Source organism: Papilio machaon, chromosome 13 (assembly GCF_912999745.1).
Source record: "Papilio machaon chromosome 13, ilPapMach1.1, whole genome shotgun sequence".
Classification (NCBI taxonomy): Eukaryota; Metazoa; Arthropoda; class Insecta; order Lepidoptera; family Papilionidae; genus Papilio; species Papilio machaon.
In genome coordinates, this window is record NC_059998.1 from 8,281,996 (window position 1) to 8,302,051 (window position 20,056).

At 57.5% G+C, this 20,056-nt stretch overlaps 2 protein-coding genes across 2 annotated transcripts; both read left to right on the forward strand.

Annotated features, from left to right (window-relative positions):
• Positions 1-35: 35 nt before the first annotated feature.
• Positions 36-6,102, forward strand: LOC106711319 (metabotropic glutamate receptor 6). The gene is made up of 16 exons (XM_014503620.2): positions 36-206; positions 686-887; positions 1,198-1,367; positions 1,440-1,610; positions 1,999-2,143; positions 2,218-2,469; positions 2,647-2,925; positions 3,092-3,241; positions 3,362-3,477; positions 3,574-3,740; positions 4,004-4,162; positions 4,542-4,704; positions 4,786-4,999; positions 5,178-5,329; positions 5,598-5,796; positions 5,924-6,102. The coding sequence occupies exons 1-16, from the start codon at positions 36-38 to the stop codon at positions 6,100-6,102; spliced, it is 2,889 nt and encodes a 962-aa protein (XP_014359106.2).
• An 11,412-nt stretch (positions 6,103-17,514) lies between these two features.
• LOC123721597 (protein MLP1 homolog) lies at positions 17,515-19,668 on the forward strand. Its single transcript, XM_045680732.1, has one exon. The coding sequence runs from the start codon at positions 17,515-17,517 to the stop codon at positions 19,666-19,668; it is 2,154 nt and encodes a 717-aa protein (XP_045536688.1).
• The last annotated feature ends 388 nt before the right edge of the window (positions 19,669-20,056 follow it).

Here is a 20,056-nt window from a genome sequence, read left to right on the forward strand (position 1 = left end):
AAAAAACTAGATTATCTCGCGAAGATGATTTCAAAATGGACTCTTCTACTATTGCATCTAAAGGTAACATGAAGATTAAGTCTAGAAAAACCCCAAAGAAGAGGAAGACAAGGCTAGGTGGTGCGAGAGCAGAGCAAGGGCCGGTGTGGGCTGGTCAGCGCGCCACCGTGCTGCCCGGCGACCTCGTGCTCGGCGGCCTCGTTACGGTGAGCTGTCTCTCTTCTTTGCCTATTGTAAAAAAGTCGTAAGTCGTATGAATCAGATCTCATAGCCTCAAAACGTCTCCCGCTCTTGTTGTCGCGGTGTCGCGGCTTTAGTACTAAGTAACAAAATCACGTGTGATTTCTGAGCCTCCCTCTTAGAGAAATCTATAAGTAAGGTACAAAAGTAATCGTCAAAGAAGAACTGTATTTTCTCGCTTAGAAGAGCAAATAACACATTACGGTAGCGGCTATTACGGTCGCCGTAATCCACCGAAAGAGCAAACATTTTATTGAAATCTTCATAAACAAAGGCTCCATACCCCTTTTTCGTTTTCGTCCATGAAAGCGTCATTCCATTCTGTTGCTAAACATAAAAACTTTTATATCATCAACGAACTTAACGGCTAAAGATAGGCAGGAGGCGACAGCATCGTTATGAGTACATGTACATACATAGATAGCAGTAGTGGCGGCATCGGCAGGTGCACGATCGCGACGCGATCGGCGCTGGAGGAGCGGGTTGCGGAGCTTTGCGGTTACGCGGCGTGCAGGTGCTGGAGGCCATGATGTTCGCGCTGGCAGCGGCCGGTCCGCCAGCGCCCGGCGTGCGCCTTGGTGCGCTCGTGCTCGACGACTGTGACACCGATACGCGCGGCCTCGAGATGGCGCTGGACTTTATCAAAGGTAACGGCCACTGTTACTTCTTGTGATACCCTCGAATATTTCGACTACTAAATCCATAGAAAATTAAAATTGCAAAAATTGCATTATGAAGGTGACTTTAAGTTAAACCGTTGCTCCTCACAAAGTAGCCAGCGCATACCCAATAATTACTTAGAAAATTGCTACTCCTCAATAACAGGCGCATTGGTGCGAACAACGCGTTTTAAGGTTTTTCGAATTTATTATTATAATTGTAATGGAGCGTCGAACAGCCCTCATAAACTTTAAATATGAATCTGCAATAATCAACGTTTAAGAGATGCCGGCGCAGGTTCCATCGGAAACATCAACGCCGAGCAGCGCGCCTGTAATACGTCGGCGGGTGCAGCGGGCGACACGGGTGCGGGCGGGCGCCAGGTCATCGCGGGCGTTGTGGGCGCAGCTTCCAGCGTTACCTCCGTACAAGTCGCCAATCTTCTTCGGCTTTTCAAAATCCCTCAGGTGAGGAGGTCGCATCTTTTCCACCTGAAATAATTTCGACAGTGTAAATGTTCCTTTGTAAAATTTTCCTAGGTGTCGTTCTTCTCGACGTCCCCCGAGCTGTCGAACAAGGCTCGTTTTGAATATTTTATGCGCACCATCCCCTCGGACTCGCATCAGGTGCGTGCGATGGTCGAGATCGCCAAGAAACTCGAGTGGCGCTACGTCTCCATCATCTACGAAGAATCCAATTACGGAACCAAGGTAAATGTACATGCCGGTCATCTAATGTCCTGCATGTCTGAGCATTCGTGTATTACATGTACGTATAATTATTTTACGATTAAAATAACAAAGTCCATCCAAGGAAATAAGTATATAATAAGATATTTGATGCAAAAGTATTTTAAAAGAATTAAACTAACAGCGAAATAATGAATTTAACTCTACTTCATAATAAACCTCGCTGTAGTATAAACTTAAACCGAACGTAAATAAACAAAATTTCAGACGTTCCGCAATGACGGATGGAAAGAGACTGCCTCGAGCAGCAGCGCACGCTTCCTTATAAAACCTTTTTTTTGTGTGGCTACCCTCAACAGTCCTAACAATATTATATTTGAATAAAGTTTAAGATTCGTCGTCGTCTTAGGCCTTCGAGGATTTAGAGACAATGTTGGCAAGAAACAGCATCTGCATAGCTGTGAAGGAGCGGCTCATGAGGGAGTCGGGCGCGCCGCACGACAGCACCTACGACGCCCTTGTTCAGCGGCTGCTGGCGCGGCCACGCGCGCGCGGTGCGTACCAGCTCGGCACGCGCACGCTGATGTACCCGCCAGTGTGGCACTTGTGATGTCTGGCCTCTGAGCAGGTGTGATCGTGTTCGCGTGCGAGCGCGAGGTGGCGGGCCTGATGGCAGCCGTGCGGCGGAACGGCGCGGGCGACTCCTTCAGATGGCTAGGTTCCGACTGCTGGGCCGGGGGCGAACTGCTCGCCGCTGGCAACGAGCGCGCCGTCGAGGGTGCCATCGGCGTGCAGCTGCAGGCCAAGCCCGTGCGCGGTTTTCGTGAATACTTCCTCAATCTCACCGTAGAAAACAATCCAAGGAATCCCTGGTTTGTAGGTAATGCCACAGTTGAGACGATACCTCGACGTAAAATTTTTACGACTTATACAAACTTATACGAGAGCGACCTGGGCTCACATGTGTTTCGGTTTCTGTCTCAACATCATTTCTCCACGTGTGATTTTCCTTTATAGTTCTAGAATACTCCGCTACAAAAAAAAATCTTGGTTATAGAATTCTGGGAAGAGCAGTTTGGGTGCCGCTACCCCGGGGCGCCGCGCACGTCGTTCGCTTCGCGGGCCGAGCGGCGCTGCTCGGGCGCCGAGCGACTGCCAGCCGACACGCCGCTAGAGGGCCGGCTGCAGTTTGTGGCGGACGCGGTGTTCGCTTTCGTGCACGCCGTGCGCGACATGCACCGCGCGCTGTGCGGAGGCCGGCCCGGGCTGTGCGCGCGCATGCGCCCCCTCAGCGGCCCGCTGCTGCTGCGCTACCTGCGCCGGGTGCGCTTCACGGGTAAACTTAGTCATAGTTATTTCTTAAAAAAATTATAATCGTTGATGCTAGTGATGATTCCTTATTTTTCCTACTTTTTTATTTGTATGCATTTGGTTGAACTTTTAAAAAAATCTCCGGGCTGCGTGTTGATCGTCAATAAGTCAGTTTCTTCTACAAATGTAAGGGTTAAGCGGTGATGAGTTCCACTTCGATGTGAACGGCGACGGCCCCGCGCGCTACGACATCCTGCACTACCGGTGGACGGCGCGCGGCGGCTATCGATGGCTCAAGGTTGGGCAGTACCTCGACGGCGATCTGCATCTCGATTTGGACGGTAAATAGTTGTCATCGCTCGACTTAGCGGTGTGACGATGCCGAATACTTAAGTCACTCTTGGATTTTTTTTATTATTAGATTAGCACAACTTAATGCATAAGATATCCCTTCCGAGCAGAGATCCAGTCGAGGGCGGCATCGGTGTGCAGCGCGGAGTGCGCGCAGGGCCAGGCCAGGCGGTACGCGGCCGGCGACTCCTGCTGCTGGCACTGCTACAACTGCTCGCAGTACGAGGCGAGTCTCCCGACGCACTCATTTGTACAACTATAAATAACTAAGGACCCGTACGCAATATGCGGTTCATTAGAATTTATGATTTGTCATCGTCAGATCCGGTCGCCGGTGTCGGAGACGGCGTGCGCGCAGTGCCCGCTGGGCACGTTGCCGGACGCGGCGCGCACACACTGCTCGCCCGTGCCCGCGCGCGCCCTGCGCCCCGCGCACCCCGCGCTCGCCACAGCGCTGGTCTGCTCCGCGCTGGGCGCGCTACTCACCGCGTACGTGTCCACCCCGCACCATTCCGACGCACCCCGTCGTACCCGGACTATCTTACAATTTTTTTTTTTTTCATTCTCCTATTAGACGTTCCGAAAAGGAAAACAATAGTAAGCAACAAGTTGCCCAATTCCCACATGTCAATGAAGAAACTTATACAGACAAAGGTGTCGTCGCATATCACGATTATAACGTTGCCTTTGAATGTACATATTTAGTTTTCAACGGTGTGGCGTGGAGTAAGCCTGTGAGGTTGTGTGCGCAGGGCGGTGGGTGCGCTGTGGGCGCTACGAGGCGACACGCCGGTGGTGCGCGCCAGCGGCCGCGAGCTGAGCCTGGTGCTGCTGGCCGGCATCCTCATGTGCTACCTGCTCCCGTTCGCGTTCGCGCTGCGCCCCACCGACGGCGTGTGCGCGCTGCAGCGGTCTCTATTGTTTGTCATATCATATACTCTACGCGCTGCCGTGTGTGCCATCGAAAGTATTAAAATTGATAAATAAAGATTCAGAGTTCTTTTCCACGTTCGCGCACATTTTCCCTTTATAGAGGTATAGTCATTTGAACCGAACCAACTTCCGCAACTAACATTTCGTAATAATCACTAACACTAACCTTTAGGCACAAGGCCACCATAATTGAATTTATTATACATATATGCAAACCAGCATACATAAAATAATTTAAGTAAGTACTGAAACTAAAAGTACGTACTTCAGTAAGTTTCACGAAAATGTTTTAATCAACTGGCCTATTAATTGTGTAAAAAAAAGCAAAGGAATAAAAGGTGGTGTCGTCGGCGGCAGGTTCGGCAGCGCGCTGTGCTTCACTGTGGTGTACGCGGCGCTGCTCACCAACACCAACCGCATCGCTCGCATCTTCTCCGCCCCGCGCCGCTCCGCGCGCCGCCCGCCGCTCATCTCGCCGCGCTCGCAGCTCCTCATCTGCGCCCTCCTCGTCTCCGTGCAGGTACTCGCCCGCACCTTCCGCTCTCCCGCAACACCGCGACTTCTCCTTTGAGGCATCGGCCGTTCGCGGCGTCGCTGGCAGGTGGCGTTGGTGTCGGTGTGGCAGGCGGCGGCGCCGGCGCGCGCGGTGCACCACTACCCCACGCGCGCGCACAACCTGCTCGTGTGCGACTCCTACGTGGACGCGTCCTACGCGCTCGCCTTCCTCTACCCCGTGCTGCTCATCGCCGTGTGCACCGTGCACGCCGTGCTCACGCGCAACATCCCCGAGGCCTTCAACGAGAGCAAACACATCGGTGAGCCGATACTGCTCCACGTATTTCCATGAATGACCCACTGTTTACCTCTTCTGTAACATATATACACATAACACTAGTGTTAGGTCTATTTTTTTTTTTTATAATTCCAACTCAATCAAAAGATCGATTCAATCGAAACATCTTCAAAAGCTCGGATCGCATCGCTGGTGTGCAGGTTTCGCGATGTACACGACGTGCGTGATCTGGTTCGCGTTCGTACCGCTGCACTTGGGCACGGCGAACCGCGTACCGATGCGCGTCACCAGCCTGGCCCTCACCATCTCGCTCAGCGCCAGCGTCACGCTCGCCTGCCTCTTTGCGCCGAAGGTACTTCTGTCCACCGCCGGGACCCACATAACCTAACCTACGGTTAATGATGATGATGAATGATGAGTGGCAGGTCGGATTATATCCAACACGTGCACGGCATGCTCTATAATTAGAGCCATCGCGCCGGCTGAAATTTACTTCGCTTGAGAATCAACCGTCCCATCTTCCATGGTACTAAAACAGGCGTACGCATTAACATCCGAGCCGTGTGACTCCGAGACGAGCTCCTAAGTCTAGGGTAAGTGTTCCATGTAAAGTTTCACAGGTATACATTATATTGGTGCGGCCGGAGCGCAACGTGCGCGCCAGCCTAATGCCGACGCGCTGGAGGGCGCGGGGCGCGGCTGGCGGCGCGGCGGGAGGCGCAGTGTGCGCGGCGCTGGTGGGCGCGGCGCCTCTGCCCGGTTCCGCCTCGCCACCACCGCCCCGACACCCTTCCACTGATTTTTCTACTGAAGTAAACAGTGAGTGTATCTTCTTTGGTTTGTCGTTAGGTTAAGATCCTTTCTTCATTATTGTGAAGTCTTCATTGCGTTAACGAATGTAGTTAGCATACTACCTTTATATAAACACTCTCTTACATATACGCAGGGAAATCGACATCGACCGAACGACACGTACAAACGGAGGAACCGAGGTGGGAGCGGGCGGGCGGCGGGCTGCCGCTGGACCCGCGCCGACTGGCCGGACTGGCAGCCGGGCTGCCCGCCTTCACTCTCGCGCCCGGAGCGCTGCGCAGACGCGGCGTGCGAGATGCTGCACCGCTGTAGAGAATGCGGCCGTGCCCTAAGCCAGTGCTTGTGTCAATAATAATGCAACTGAAACACTGGTGTAGGAAAAAAAAATGTTGATTCGGAGTTTGTGATACTAGATAAGTACTTAATATTAAATAACATAACTGGTGCATGATGTTTTATTAGCCGACTTCAAAAAGAAGGAGGTTATCAATTCAACTGTTTTTTTTTTTTTTTTAAGTATCTAGAAGACTAGTAGATTTTGAGTCTAGCTTCAAAATGCGGGACATGAAAATTAGGGACATATTAGCCTTCAGCGCTTACGTAGGCTATAGCTCTTTAAATGTGCTAAACATCAAAAGAGTTATTGCCAAGGCAAAGTCGGAACACGTGGCTAGCATTGGCGAGAGACTGGTGAAACTTCCTTCGGGAACTCGTGCGTTCTGGTCTCTCGCCAAGGCTGTCCAGGGGAATTTTTGTAAGCCATCTTTACCATCTTTGCGCAGGGGGGATGACTCGTTGGCCCACACCGCAAAAGAGAAGGCCGATCTTCTAGGCTCTCTTTTTGCGTCGAACTCGACTCTGGAGGATAAAGGTAGCTCACCGCCGAATATCCCGTGCGGTGACACCTTCATGTCCGAAATCCAGTTTCGCCAGAGATCAGTACGTAAAGTGCTGCATGCTCTGGACGTCCACAAGTCGAGTGGGCCTGACGGAATTCCTCCCATCGTGCTTAAGACTTGCGCTCCTGAGTTGGCACCGGTTTCAACGCGCCTGTTCCGGTTCCTCTACTCCTTAGGCATCGTCCCGAATTCATGGAAGACTGCCATAATCCACCCGATCCCAAAGAAAGGCGATAGCTCGGATCCGTCCAACTACAGGCCGATTGCCATTACCCCTTTGTTCTCAAAAGTCATGGAAACGACCGTCAATTGCCAGCTTATGAGGTACCTTGAGGAGCATCAGCTGATTAGCGATCGGCAGTATGGGTTCCGTCAGCGTCGCTCAGCTGGTGATCTTCTCGTGTACCTCACGCATCGATGGTCGGAGGCTATCGAGGGCAAGGGGGAGGCCCTGGCGGTTAGTTTGGACGTGGCCAAAGCCTTTGATCGGGTGTGGCACAAAGCACTTCTTGCGAAGTTGCCTTCCTACGGGCTGCCCGAGAAACTATGCGCCTGGATTTCTAGCTTCTTGGAGGGTCGGAGCATCAAGGTCGTTGTTGACGGTGCGTGCTCTGACCCGAAACCAATCAACGCTGGTGTCCCACAGGGCTGTGTACTGTCACCCACATTGTTTCTGCTGCATATCAATGACATGCTGCAATTCAACATTCATTGTTGTGCAGACGATAGCACGTGTGACGCACTGTACACGGCCCGTGCCAATGTTTCTCGGGCTACTGCCGATGAGAACCGGACCAAACTTGTATCTGAACTGGAGACCCTACTGGGTGAAGTTTCGGATTGGGGTCGACGAAATCTTGTTGAATTCAAAGGTAGGTAGGTAGGTAGGTAGGTAGGTAGGTAGGTAGGTAGGTAGGTAGGTAGGTAGGTAGGTAGGTAGGTAGGTAGGTAGGTAGGTAGGTAGGTAGGTAGGTAGGTAGGTAGGTAGGTAGGTAGGTAGGTAGGTAGGTAGGTAGGTAGGTAGGTAGGTAGGTAGGTAGGTAGGTAGGTAGGTAGGTAGGTAGGTAGGTAGGTAGGTAGGTAGGTAGGTAGGTAGGTAGGTAGGTAGGTAGGTAGGTAGGTAGGTAGGTAGGTAGGTAGGTAGGTAGGTAGGTAGGTAGGTAGGTAGGTAGGTAGGTAGGTAGGTAGGTAGGTAGGTAGGTAGGTAGGTAGGTAGGTAGGTAGGTAGGTAGGTAGGTAGGTAGGTAGGTAGGTAGGTAGGTAGGTAGGTAGGTAGGTAGGTAGGTAGGTAGGTAGGTAGGTAGGTAGGTAGGTAGGTAGGTAGGTAGGTAGGTAGGTAGGTAGGTAGGTAGGTAGGTAGGTAGGTAGGTAGGTAGGTAGGTAGGTAGGTAGGTAGGTAGGTAGGTAGGTAGGTAGGTAGGTAGGTAGGTAGGTAGGTAGGTAGGTAGGTAGGTAGGTAGGTAGGTAGGTAGGTAGGTAGGTAGGTAGGTAGGTAGGTAGGTAGGTAGGTAGGTAGGTAGGTAGGTAGGTAGGTAGGTAGGTAGGTAGGTAGGTAGGTAGGTAGGTAGGTAGGTAGGTAGGTAGGTAGGTAGGTAGGTAGGTAGGTAGGTAGGTAGGTAGGTAGGTAGGTAGGTAGGTAGGTAGGTAGGTAGGTAGGTAGGTAGGTAGGTAGGTAGGTAGGTAGGTAGGTAGGTAGGTAGGTAGGTAGGTAGGTAGGTAGGTAGGTAGGTAGGTAGGTAGGTAGGTAGGTAGGTAGGTAGGTAGGTAGGTAGGTAGGTAGGTAGGTAGGTAGGTAGGTAGGTAGGTAGGTAGGTAGGTAGGTAGGTAGGTAGGTAGGTAGGTAGGTAGGTAGGTAGGTAGGTAGGTAGGTAGGTAGGTAGGTAGGTAGGTAGGTAGGTAGGTAGGTAGGTAGGTAGGTAGGTAGGTAGGTAGGTAGGTAGGTAGGTAGGTAGGTAGGTAGGTAGGTAGGTAGGTAGGTAGGTAGGTAGGTAGGTAGGTAGGTAGGTAGGTAGGTAGGTAGGTAGGTAGGTAGGTAGGTAGGTAGGTAGGTAGGTAGGTAGGTAGGTAGGTAGGTAGGTAGGTAGGTAGGTAGGTAGGTAGGTAGGTAGGTAGGTAGGTAGGTAGGTAGGTAGGTAGGTAGGTAGGTAGGTAGGTAGGTAGGTAGGTAGGTAGGTAGGTAGGTAGGTAGGTAGGTAGGTAGGTAGGTAGGTAGGTAGGTAGGTAGGTAGGTAGGTAGGTAGGTAGGTAGGTAGGTAGGTTAGGTTAGGTTAGGTTAGGTTAGGTTAGGTTAGGTTAGGTTAGGTTAGGTTAGGTTAGGTTAGGTTAGGTTAGGTTAGGTTAGGTTAGGTTAGGTTAGGTTAGGTTAGGTTAGGTTAGGTTAGGTTAGGTCTGGGGGCGCCCGTACCGGATGGTACGGGCCAAATTCAAAACGGCGCCCCCCACGGAGGCCATGGAGCCGGCCGTCCTCAGCGCGGTGGTAGAGGGGCTATTTCCAGACAGCCCCCCATTCGAGCCACCGCGCATGTCGCAGCAGAGGGATGATGACGAGGACGACGCCGCCGTCCCTAATCCTCCTCCGATAACCGAGGAGGAAATGATAGGGGCGGCCCGCCGGCTCCAAGGCCCGCGGAAGGCCCCGGGACCGGATGGGGTCCCGGGGAAGGTTCTCCCCATCGCGCTGAAGCACCTCGGGGACCGCCTACGCTGCCTCTTCGAGGATTGCCTGGCAGCGGGGCACTTCCCTGAGGTGTGGAAGGAGGGGCGGCTGGTCCTCATCAGGAAAGAAGGCCGCCCCGCGGACTCTCCGTCGGGATACCGCCCACTAGTGATGCTGGATGAGGCCGGGAAGTTACTAGAGCGAGTTATAGCTGCCCGGATCATCCAGCATCTAGAGAGGGACGGGCCGCAGCTTTCGGTGAACCAATTCGGGTTCCGGTCAGGACGATCCACCTTGGACGCCCTGGCCGCCCTGAAGAAGTTCACCGACGAAGCGGCCCAAAAGGGGCAGGGAGCCATGGCGGTGTCATTAGACATCGCCAATGCCTTCGGCTCCCTCCCCTTTGCGGTAATAGAGGAGGCGCTCCGGTACCACGGAGTGCCCCTCTACCTGCGGAGAGTCGTAGGACACTACCTGCAAGGGCGGGTAGTGTCCTACATGGGGAGAGCCGGTCGAGAGGAGAGGCGGATGGCCTCCGGTGTTCCACAGGGGTCCGTGCTAGGGCCCCTGCTATGGAACATCGGGTATGACTGGGCCATCCGCGGAGAGGTGCTGTCCCGGATGGCGGTCATCTGCTACGCAGATGACACGCTGGTAGCCGTCCGGGACACCACCTGGAGCCGATTGGTGAGAAGGGCTGAGGCCGGAGCCACATTGTTGACCCGGAGGATTGAGGCATTAGGCCTCCGAGTGGCCCTCAGTAAGACCGAGGCCCTCTGTTTTAAAGGGCCTCGGTGGAGGGTACCTGCGGGGGCCACCCTCCGGGTCAACGGAGAGGAAGTCGGGGTCAAGGCCCGGATAAAATATTTGGGTCTTGTCCTCGACGGGGGTTGGCGCTTCGGTGACCACTTCCGAGCGCTGACCCCCCGGCTTGTGGGCGCGGCCTCAGCCCTGGCGAGGCTCCTCCCTAACCTCAGCGGTCCGGGTGTACATGCGAGGATGCTGTACACCACGGTCGTCAAAAGTATGGCCCTGTACGGTGCACCGATATGGGCTCGCGCCCTAAATGCACCGAACAGGGCCCTCCTCCGCAGGCCGCAACGCATTGTTGCGGCGCGTGCGTGCCGGGCCTACCGAACGGTAGGCCACGCGGCGGCCTGCGTTTTGGCCGGCACCCCTCCGTGGGAAATCGAGGCGGGAGTGCTGGCCGAAGCCTACTGGGCGCGGGCCAGACAAAGAGCCCGGGGCGAAGCCCCGGCCCCAGAGGAGGTCTCCCGCGCCCGGGAGGCGAGGAGAGTGACGACCGTGGAGCGGTGGGCGAGAAGCCTAGCGCACGCCAAATATGGCGTGCGCACTATAGAGGCCATACGCCCACTGCTCCCGGAATGGTGTGGGAGGAGCCACGGCTCCCTCACCTTCCGTCTGACACAGGTGCTGTCCGGGCATGGTTGCTTTGGACGGTACCTGTGTCGGATCAGACGGGAGGTGACGATGCGCTGCCACGGGTGCGGCGCCAGCGAGGACACGGCGCAGCACACACTCGAAGTGTGCTGCGCCTGGAGAGAAGAGCGCCGCACCTTGGTGGCGGCGATTGGCGGCGACCTCTCACTTCCCGGCGTCGTGCGCGCCATGTTGGGAAGTGAGAGGTCTTGGAACGCGGTCTCCTCCTTCTGCGAACTGGTCATGTCGCAGAAGGAGGAGAGAGAGCGGGAGCGCGAAGGGGACCCCCTAGCGCCCCCGCTCCGGCAGAGAAGAGTGGGGAGAAGGAGGCGGCAATTCGCCGCTTCTGCCCTTCTCCCCACGCCTTAAATTTTGAGGGCCCGTAGCGGCCAAACGCAGGCGGGGTCACGGAAGTAAGCTAACGCGTTTCCCGTGGCCCCGCCGTAACGCGTGAGAGGGCAGTCTGGTTTTAGTGGGTATTCCGGTCGCCTTGTCTTTATCTTCTGCGGCCGGCGAGTCCCACACTCCCCTACGCCATTGCACAGCCCGGCGTAGGGGGTGCGTAAATGCATTTCCAGACTATAAAAAAAAAAAAAAAAAAAAAAAAAAAAAAGGTTAGGTTAGGTTAGGTTAGGTTAGGGGCCGCGTTAGGCGCCCGGTAGGGGTTTACAGCTTCCTCAAGGAAGCTAAAGACTACGTAGCTGATGGGGGGGATAGTGAGGGGGAGGACCCCGACCCAACTTACCGTCCATCCGGGAGGAAGACGAGCCCCGTAGTGGCTTCAGCAAAAGCCTCTGACGACGGGACCCCCGACGCCCTATCCAGGGGCACGGTCGAGGCCCTCGCCGAGGAGGCTCTCAAAAGCGTGGAGAAAATAAAGGAAGAAATCAAGAAGAGTAGCCACCTAAAGGGTACCGTGTGGGGCCAAATTAACCGGGCCACTAAATGCGTTGTTGAAGCGGTTGAGGGCCTCCGCGATATAACGCCAGATGAAGAGCAGCGCAGGCTCCGCGCGGACAATGCTCGCCTTTCAAGGGAGCTGGATATTGTCCGCAACGAGCTGCGTGCCTTCAAGCAGGCGTACGTGGAGTCGCAGCGGAAGTCCGCTGCAGCCCCGAAAGAGGCCACAGGGCCACAGCAGCCCAACTTTGAGGAGGTGCTAAGATATGCTATGGAGGAAATGAAGGGGCAACTCCTGCAGTCGGTAGGCGGGATGATCAATGCCCGCCTACAAGACCTGGAGATGCGCCTTCCTCCGGAGCCCGTCATGAGGCCCCCCCTGCGTGCCGACCAACGGCAGCCGCCGCCGCCCCGTCACAAGTCCCGGTCGGGGATCGTGGAGGGCGCCATGGAGGTGGATGGGGAAGCCCAGCCATCCCCGGCGCCCACACCTAGGGCGGTAAAGAAGGCACCGAAGAAGGGCGCTGCAAAGCGGCCGACTGCCCCCCCGCCACCTCCTCCCTCCAAGGGAAAACAGGGGGCAGGACAGGCAGACGCGACCCCTCCCCCCCCAACTGCTGGAACAAGTGGAGAGGGGGAAGCCCAGTCGGGGACTGTGGGCAACTCCTGGTCCGAGGTTGTCCGGCGGAAGAAGAGGGGAAATGCCGCTGTCGCTGCTTATTCCCCCCCCTCAGCCGGAACAACCCGGCAGATCGCCCCGGCCCCACCAAAGGCCGTTAAAATCGTGGCCCCAAAAACCGCGGCCATAGTGGTGACCCTCAAGAAAGGGGCCACCATGACCAATGCGGAAGGGGCCACGACTGACGCGAAGTACACCGAGGTCCTGGCAAAGGCCAGGTCCTCGATATCCCTGAGGGAATTCGGTTTGGAGTCGGTCAAGATCCGAACGAGCATGACCGGCTCCAAACTGATGGAGGTCGGGGGGACCTCCCCCGAGGAAACTGCTGACCGCCTTGCCGCCGCCCTGGTGGAGGCAGTAGGCAGCTGGGCGGACATCACCCGCCCAACCAAAATGGCCGTCCTCAGGATCACCGGTCTGGATGACACGGTGACCACTGAGGAAGTGGCGGCCCAACTGGCATCGGTCGGCGGGTGTCCCCCCACCTCCATGAAAGTAGGCAATATCAGGCCGAGTTTCTGGGGCGGAGGCTCCGCCCTGGTCAAGTGCCCAGCGACTGCCGCTAAGGCAGTCGTGAAGGCGGGACGAGTGGCCATCGGATGGACGATGGCCACCGTCAAAGCAGTGGAGGCCCAGCCATTGCGTTGCTATAAATGCATGATGCTGGGCCACACTCGCGCTCTATGCCCAGCGGAGACAGAGAACGGGCGTCTCTGCTTCCGCTGCGGCAGTGAAGGACACAAGTCGGCAGAGTGCGAGGCCCCCTGCAAATGCACCGTGTGTGCAACGACGGGGCGCCCACACTCACATGTGATGGGGGGTGCCAAGTGCACACCCCCGTCGGTGAAGGGCAAAGCCCCGTCGTCGAGCAGAGTGCCTCGCACTCAGCCCCAACCGCACGGCAGCCGTATGGCTGAGGAGGAAGAAATGCAGGTATCTTAATGCCAAGACACCTGCATTTCGACCTACTACAGACGAACACCAACCACTCTGCCAGGGCACAGGACTTGCTCATGCAGTGCCTGGCAGAGTGGAGAATTGCTGTTGCGGTCGTGGCTGAACCCTACTTTGTCCCCCCCCAACCCAGTTGGTTCGGGGACACAGAGGGATCAGTCGCCATTGTGGCGCCGCCTTCGAGCCCGCGACCCCTCTCCCTCAGGGAGCGAGGAGCGGGCTACGTGGCGGTGAACTGGGGAGAAGTAGTACTCATAGGAGTCTACTTCTCCCCAAACAGGAACCTCCGACAATTCGAGAGGTTCCTGGATGGCCTGGAGCCGGTTGTGCAGCGAGCATCACCGGCCCAGGTCATCGTGATGGGGGACCTCAACGCTAAGTGCGCAGCGTGGGGGTCCTCCATCACTGACCTGAAAGGGGCGCTTCTCCGGGACTGGGCCGTCATGATCGGCTTAGTTCCGGAGAACCAAGGCAACGCCAACACGTGCGTGCGCCGACAAGGGGGATCAGTCGTGGACGTCACGTTCGCGACCCCCGGCATCGGTGCACGCATATCGTGTTGGCGTGTCCTCGAGGAGGTGGAGACCCTGTCCGATCATTTGTACATCCGGTTCAGGGTCTCCACCGCGCCCCAGGGGTCACAGGCCCGGACGGCAGCGGCAGGACGACGAGGCGTTGAGGGCTTCCCAAAGTGGCAGCTCTCACGCCTCGACCCTGACCTGGCGGAAGAAGCCGCCATCGTCCGGGCATGGGCGGAGGAACCCCCCCAAACGGTGGGGGTCGACGAGAGGGCGGCGAGATTTCGTCGAGATCTGACCGCCGTCTGCAACGCCGGAATGCCCAGGGCGCGACGTGGCTTCGCGCCCCGGGAAGGCGTGTACTGGTGGACGCAGGACCTAGCCGCCCTGCGCTCCGCCAGTAACGCAGCCCGACGTGCATTCACCCGGTGCCGCAGACGGCGGAACCGAACAGAGGAGGAGCTAGAACGCCTTCACGCCGAGCTGAGCTCGGCAAAGAAGGCGTTCTCCAGCGCGATCAAGGCCGCCAAGGACTCTGCCTATGCGGAGTTCTTGGCGACCTTAAACGCAGACCCGTGGGGGCGCCCATACCGCATGGTGCGGGCGAAGCTGAAGGTGGCGCCCCCCACGGAAACGATGGAGCCGGCGGTCCTTAGCGCGGTGGTCGAAGGGCTGTTCCCGGATAGCCCTTCTTTTGTACCACCGCGCATGACAAGAGACATGCCGGCGGACGACGACGAACCGCTGAACCGGTCCGCCGCCCTCGCCCCACCCCCGATAACGAAGGAGGAAATGGCCAGGGCGGCGGGCCGGCTCAGGGGGACCCGCAAGGCCCCGGGGCCAGACGGAGTGCCTGGAAAGGTCCTGCACATTGCGCTGGAACACCTCGGGGAACGCCTCCGCAGACTGTTTAACGACTGTCTGGCGGAGGGGCGTTTCCCCGGGGTGTGGAAGGAGGGGCGGCTGGTGTTGCTGAGGAAGGAGGGTCACCCCGTCGACTCTCCTTCTGGTCACCGGCCGCTCGTGATGCTGGATGAGGCTGGGAAGTTACTCGAAAGAGTATTGGCTTCCCGAATCATCCAGCATCTGGAGACGGAAGGGCCGCAGCTCTCCGAGAACCAGTTCGGGTTCCGGTCCGGGCGATCCACCCTGGACGCCCTGACCGCCCTGAAAAGGTTCTCGAAGGATGCGGCCGAGAGGGGACAGGGGGCGGTGGCGGTGTCACTTGACATCGCCAACGCCTTCGGCTCCCTCCCCTTCGGAGTAATAGAGGAGGCACTTCGGTTTCACGAACTGCCCCTCTATCTCCGGAGGATTGTGGGACACTACCTGCGAGAGCGGGTAGTGTCCTACATGGGGAGGGAGGGAAGAGAGGAGCGGCGGATGGCCTCCGGTGTTCCTCAGGGGTCCGTCCTAGGACCCCTGCTGTGGAACATCGGCTTTGATTGGGCCATCCGCGGGGAGGTGCTGCCCCGGATGGCTGTCATTTGCTACGCAGATGACACGATGATAGCCGTCCGGGACACCACCTGGAGAAAAGTTAAGAGGAGGGCGGAAGCCGGGGCCACCCTGTTGGTCCGGAGGATCGAGGCGCTCGGACTCCGCGTGGCACTCCACAAAACCGAGGCCCTCTGCTTCAAAGGGCCGAGGTGGAGAGTGCCCGCAGGAGCGACCCTCCGGATCAACGGGGACGAGGTCGAGGTTAAGGCCCGGATCAAATATCTTGGCCTTATCCTCGATGGGGGTTGGCGTTTCGGAGATCACTTCCGGACGCTAACCCCCCGACTCGTCGGCGCGGCTTCTGCCCTCGCCAGGCTCCTCCCGAACTTGAGAGGTCCGGGCGTACAGGTCAGACGCTTGTACGCCATGGTCATTCGCAGTATGGCCCTGTACGGCGCGCCGATATGGGCAGAAGCCCTGGACGCGCCAAACAGGGCCCTCCTCCGCAGGCCGCAGCGCATCGTTGCGGTGCGCGCATGCATGGCCTACCGCACGGTGAGCCACGCAGCGGCCTGCGCTTTGGCCGGCACTCCCCCGTGGGAGATAGAAGCGGGTGTGCTGGCCGAAGCGTACCGGGAGCGGGCCGAGCAGAGAGCTCGGGGCGAAGCCCCGGCTCCAGAGGAGCTCGCCCGGTCCCGGGCGGAGAGAAAGCGAATGACCATAGAGCTGTGGGCTGCTGGCCTAGCGGACGCCAAATACGGCGCCCGCACCATAGAGGCCATACGCTCACGGCTCTCGGACTGGTGTGGGAGGCGCCACGGCGCATTGAATTACAAACTTTCACAGGTGCTGACAGGACACGGGTGCTTCGGGCGGTACCTGTGCCGTATAAGAAGAGAGGAGACGACGTCGTGCCACGAGTGCGGCGCTGATGAGGACACCGCGCAACACACCCTTCAGGTATGTACAGCGTGGTCCGAAGAGCGCCGCACTCTGGTAGCGGCGATCGGTGATGACCTCTCACTCCCAGGCGTAATTTGCGCCATGCTGGGCAGTGAGGGGTCATGGGAGGCGGTTTCCTCCTTCTGCGAAATTGTAATTTCGCAGAAGGAGGAAAGGGAGCGAGAGCGCGAGGATAATCCCCTCGCGCCCCCGCTCAGACGCAGGAGAGTGGGGAGAAGGAGGCGGGGTTTCGCCGCCGTACTTCTCCCCACAAACCATGCGTGAGAGGGAGGCCCCTTCAGGGCGATAACGCAGGCGGGGCCACGGAAGAAAGCTAAAGCGTTCCCGTGGCGCCCGCCATAATGCGTTAGAGGGCAGTCAGGTTTTAGTGGGTATTCCGGTCACCTTCTGTGGCCGGCGAGTCCCACACTCCCTACGCCATTGCACAGCCCGGCGTAGGCGTGCGTAAACGCATTTCCTGACTATAAAAAAAAAAAAAAAAAAAAAAGGTTAGGTTAGGTTAGGTTAGGTTAGGTTAGGTTCCACGGACCTGCTCGGTTGTCCGAGTGGGCGGAGAGGTGAACTCCGACGTGGCGCGTCCCCGGGTGGTGGATAGGGGAACGCCCCGGCCTTCTGCCGGGGTAGGGCTTCGGCCCCGCGAACCAAACGCCAACAAACCCGTAAGTCCGCACTGAGCGGAAACGGGGGCCCTGCGCTTATCGTGGGGCCGCGAGGAAGAAAACCTCTATAAAAAATTACCCTCAGGGGGGGGTGGGGTTTAGGTAGGGTGGGGGGGTTTTTTCCGCGGGGCTACACCGGATAGGGCCACCCATACCGGGCAGGCCCGCGGAAAATTGGGGAGGGCGGCCCCGGCGTGCACTAACCTGCCGTCGGGGAGGGGTGGGGGGGGCATCCGTCCGCAACTAGGGAGGGTACGCCGACCTCCCTAGATTTCCGTAGACCTAGTGGCTTTGGGGGGGCTTTTTTCTTTTTTGTTTGTTTTTTCTTGCATTTTTTCGTTTTGGTCTTTTATATTTTTTGGTTATTTTTTGTTTGTTAAGGGGAATACCGCAACGACCTCGTAGAAGCGGCGCTATGAGTATGCGGGGCCACTAGGAGCGGAGCGCTTGCCTTAGCCGGCCGGCGCGCGAGAAAGGAAAACTCTATAAAAACCCGACAGTAAAGTCGTTAAAACCTACAGATACCTGGCGACCTCTGTAGTAAGAAGCCCCATTATCCGGAACGGGCGTCACCCGGTGGTGGAGTGTATATCGTCCCATAATCGTGGGAACAAGTATGGATATAAAAGAAAACAAAAGTAATGAGGAGGGGAACGTGATGAAGGAGTTGACGAAGGAGTTGAGGGTTGTGCTTACGCGCACCCCGATACCGGTAGGGCCTCAGGCCGACAGGAGGGTTTCGGAGTCCGACTCGGACGCGGCGGCGAGCATGGCGTCCGCTGCTAGTCGTGTTGGGTCCCTAGAGGTATTGAACCGGGACGATCTCGGTAGGTTCTGGAGTGAGGGTCGCGGGCAAAAGCGCCCCAGTGAAGTAGATATGGCAGGCTGGTCTGATGAGGAAAGGTCGGAGGCATCAGTTTGCATAGGGCCTCGTACAGAAAAGAGGGCCCAGGCGAAAGCAGCTAGGCAGCGGGCTGAGGAAGACCTCGCCAGGGAGGCAAATATCGCCCGCTTTCGGCGGGAGACCCGGGCTAAGTTGTTCCCGGAGCCCAAGCAGAGGATGGAAGAGAGGGGGGCAGCCCAGCTGCAGGAACAAGTAAAGGAGGACTTGGAGGTCATCACCAAGGTAGCCACCAAGTCCTCCAACCTGAAGGGTACATTCGTGCGGACCCTTAAGGACGCCGCGGCATCTATTAAGGAAGCCGTGGAAGTCCTCGGGGCCCGCACAGTCACGGAAGAGACGCGGCATTTGCAGGCGGACAACGCCCGCCTAAGAGCCGAGATGGCCAGCCTCCGCAAGGAGCTGGCAGAGCTACGGGAGGAAATGCAGAGAGGGCGGACACAAGGTCCCGCCCCCACAGCCACGGACATGACCGCGGAGGCCGCCCCTACAGGGCCCTCCCAACTAGAGGAGATCTGTCGGACGGTGATGGTCCAGGTGGGCGGGATGTTAAATGCCCGCCTGGCCTCGTTTGAAGACAGGCTCCTCCCGGAGAGAAGATTGCGGCCGCCGCTGGCAGCCGATAAGAGAAACAGCGGACGCTCTTACGCGGCGGCGCTTTCGGGGCCAGCACCGGTATCAGCACCGATGCCAGCTCCACGAGTACAGGGCAAGGCGCCCCCAGCGCCGCCAGCCAAACCTGGCGCCAGCGGGCTTCCGCGGCAGGCGCCCGGTTCGTCCACGCAGCGCCCTGCGGCGTCCGCACAAATTCGTCCGTCCCAAGCCCAAGCGCGGGCTACAAAAGGAGGCACTTCTTCTACCCCGCTTTCGGAGGGGGAGAAGAGAAAAAAGAAAAAGAAGAAGAAGAAGAAGACAAAAAGTAGTCCTCCACAGGGGCATCAGCAGCCGCCGCAGCCGCCGCAGCTTATTGAGTTCCCGTGGATTAAGGTGGGGCCTAAAAAGCGGCCCGACGCAAAGAGTCGCGCCCGTAAGCTCCAAGCACCCCAGTCGTCAGCAGTCGTCCTGACGTTGCAACCGGGGGCGGAAGAGAAGGGTGCGACCTATGCGAAGGTGATTGCCGCGGCAAAAGAAAAAATTGACGTGGCGGAATTCGGTGGCCAGGGGGTCCGACTTCGAAAGGCAGCCAATGGAGGCCGCCTTTTCGAATTCCCAGGGGCCTCCAGTGGTGAAAAGGCGGACTCCCTGGCTCAAAAGCTGCGGGAGGTCTTAGGTAGCGAAGTCGTCCGGGTCTCCAGGCCCATGAAAATGGCTAGTCTACGGGTTACGGGTCTGGACGACTCCGTTACCAGTGCCGAGGTGGTCGCCGCTGTTGCGGCGGCAGGAGTATGTCCAGCGGAACAAGTGCGGGCTGGAGGAATAAACGCCGGCCGCGACGGACTTGGGTCAATCATTGTTACCTGTCCCGTCGCAGCTGCGAAAAAAATTGTAGAGGGCGGAAGGCTGCTCGTGGGCTGGGTGTCCGCGCAGATTCAGCTTCTGGACGCCCGGCCCCTTATGTGCTTTAAGTGTCACGAACGTGGGCACACGGTGGGCCAATGCAGCGTAGAGGTTGATCGCAGCGCTTTGTGTTACCGTTGCGGTCAACCGGGCCACAAGGCCCGCGAGTGCTCCGCGGCACTGTGCTGCGCGGTTTGCACTGCCGCTGGCAGGCCGGCAGACCACCGCGCGGGCAGCAGAGCCTGCGTCTCCCCACCCAAGGGGAAAAAGAAGGGAGGAACAGGCAGTTCGAGCCAGGTGGCCGGACAGTCTTCTTCCTCGCCCCAGGCGGTAGCGCCAGTGGCTGAGGAGGTTCCAATGGTCGAGGGTTAAGAATGGACCTGAATCTCCTCCAGGCTAATATCAACCACTCCGCCAGAGCTCAAGACTTATTGTTCCAGAGTATGGCGGAGTGGGGGATCCACATCGCAGTGGTAGCCGAGCCCTACCGCGTCCCGTCAGGGGATGATTGGGTGGGGGACATAGATGGTGTCGTGGCTTTGACGTCCCGGTCCATGGTGGGATCTCCGGCCTTCGCTGACGTTGTCCGAGGCCGGGGATACGTTTCCGCTCTTGTCGGCGACATCATGGTGGTCGGGGTGTACTTCTCGCCGAACCGGAGCCTCGCCGACTTTGAAGAGTTTATAGAAGAAGTCGGCGTTCTCATAGGCAGAAGTCACTCCGCCCGCGTGCTCGTCGCCGGAGACCTCAACGCCAAGTC